Below are 2237 nucleotides of genomic sequence, written 5' to 3'. Positions count from 1 at the left end.
TAGATAGATAAAGATATAGGGGGCTAGGTACATAAAGTGTTCAAATACAAGATTAGAAGCTAGAACTTTGTGAAGTCACTCTCATTTCCACTGAATTTATATATCTTTAGAAATTTCTTCTAGGTTAGGTCCATGGCATCTAAAAAACCAAAACAAACTCACAGCCATTGAGTCGATTCCGACTCAAAGCGAGAACGCCTTGGGTTTCCAAGGCAGTATCTCTACAGAAGTCTTCCTTCCAAGGAGCGGCTGGTGGGTTTGAACCGCCAGCCTTCTGGTTAGCAGTCAAATGCCTTAGGCACTACGCCACCAGAGCTCCTAAAGCAAGGCTTAAATTCTTTCTTTCTTTTTTAACTTTTTTTGTGATTTGAGTGAAAGGCTTAAATTCTTATTGCATGACTTTAAATCTTAAAACATCTGAAATATGGGAATATTAAACTTTTTTTTGAACAATTAAAAATACTGAAATACTGTTTCCCTAATATGGAAGAACAAATTATTTTCATAAGGACTTTACAAATTCAGGGCGCCCTTTACACCTGATAAAATGAAAAGCCAATCCCTTTTTTAGAGTAGAAAGCACCTATGATTTATGGGTTAGCAGAGTGGAGGCTCTAAGAACCTGGCTTGTGAAAGCAAACATTGTGGTCTCAGCAAAAGCAACGTAAACATTTTTAAATGATTGGAACAATAGCCCATTTTATAGTTTTATTTATATTGCTTTTAACACTATAGTTTGCACAGGCAGTTACATAGGTTCAATAAGAAATATGATTTCTTATTAAAATTATCTTAATAGAAAAGCACAAATCCTAATTCTTCTGTGTAAGATGAGTGCTGGCTGTGTGAATAGCACCACCATGCATGTCATAGCTGATTTATGTGGTAAGACTGTAAATCAGGGAGGAAGAAATAGTAATACTGCTTATTTATTTTTCCTGAAATTCTAGCTTATTACTGCTATTTCCTAATTTTAGTCACCATTTGAGGAATTAAAGGAAAAACTTTATAGTATGTTGATTCTTGTTTAAAGCAGTAGTAGAAAGAAATTTTGTTTGCTTTTCTTGAGTTTATTTCTGAATGGCTATGTTTGCAGTATTTTGGACAGAAAATGGACTTCAGTGTGCTGATTCACTTCATGTATGTTCTCGGTACTCTTCCCCACAGTAGACTTGTGAAATCTGACAGTTCAGATTCTCTCCTTTCTCAAGCAAGTGGCAATAGGCGTCATCACCACCACGCAGTGACATCCAGAAGGCCGCCAGCAAAACGGTCGGTGTCGATGACTAGTCCATCGGTCCCAAATCCTAACATGGAAGCCACAGAAGTCATTACCAAGGCCAGATCCGGTCAAAAAAGTGTGACGGAATTAAAACCCTCAAGGCAAATTAAGGAGTCAAGATCACAGAAACACACACGGGTAAAGATCTGCCGTCATCTTTCTTTATTCTCTGTGGAAAGAGATTCTCTTACTGGTTTGCTTCAAAATGTATGCCTAGAAATTGTATGGGTGAAATGAGATCATATCTGGAATTTACTTTAAAATAATCCGGTGTAAAAAGAGATGGTGGGAGAGTGGGTGAGGAAATACATAAAACAAGATTAGACACGACTTGATCTTTGGTGAAACTAGTTAATAGATATATTCGGGATGGGAATTTGCTATATAATATCCTATTTACTGTTTTTGTTTGAAATTTTCCATATTAAAAATAAATACACCCCTGCAGATCCCAGCTGTGTGTAACTTTTACACTCAGATTTCTCTGTAGACGTCATGATTTGAATTCTGTCTTGACTCATTGCCTGCTAGCACATATTGTCATGTGACATGTGACCATGTCAATCTTTTCTTCGCAGTCCTCTTGTCTTAAGGAGCTTACCTTTCTTTAGCTCAACTAAATGATTGTGCATTTCACAGGATTGAGCTCTAAAGCTGAAATAATTTGTTTGTACCCTTTCCAAGAAATATTTGTCATATATTATGTTTTGTTCAAGGTATTGAAAGAAGTAGTTACTGAAACTCTGAAGAAACACAGCATTGCTGAGACCCATGAGTGCTTCACGGCCTGCAGCCAGCGTCTCTTTGAAATCTCCAAGTTCTATCTAAAGGTACAGCACCTTCTCTACTAAGGTCAAGGTTTTCTAATGTTCCTTCTTGACATAAAATACTATCTAGTGAGTATTTCTTATGCTGATAGCATAGAACTAGTTGCCAGATATATTTTTTTTATGAA

At 36.6% G+C, this 2237-nt stretch overlaps 1 protein-coding gene across 1 annotated transcript in view; it reads left to right on the top strand.

Annotated features, from left to right (window-relative positions):
* Positions 1-2112, top strand: part of LOC103202070 (MDM2 binding protein) — a gene marked incomplete at its 3' end in the record, with an annotated part of 94999 nt that extends 92887 nt beyond the window's left edge. Inside the window, exons 19-20 of the mRNA XM_007946862.1 lie at positions 1171-1420; positions 1999-2112. Of these exons, the coding sequence (XP_007945053.1) occupies positions 1171-1420; positions 1999-2112 (364 nt within the window). The remainder of the gene's footprint in view (positions 1-1170; positions 1421-1998) is intronic.
* Positions 2113-2237: the final 125 nt, after the last annotated feature.

This window comes from Orycteropus afer, unplaced genomic scaffold (genome assembly GCF_000298275.1).
Source record: "Orycteropus afer afer isolate SDZICR_OR568_19922 unplaced genomic scaffold, OryAfe1.0 scaffold00173, whole genome shotgun sequence".
Classification (NCBI taxonomy): domain Eukaryota; kingdom Metazoa; phylum Chordata; class Mammalia; order Tubulidentata; family Orycteropodidae; genus Orycteropus; species Orycteropus afer.
This window is presented reverse-complemented; position numbering and strand designations above follow the sequence as displayed.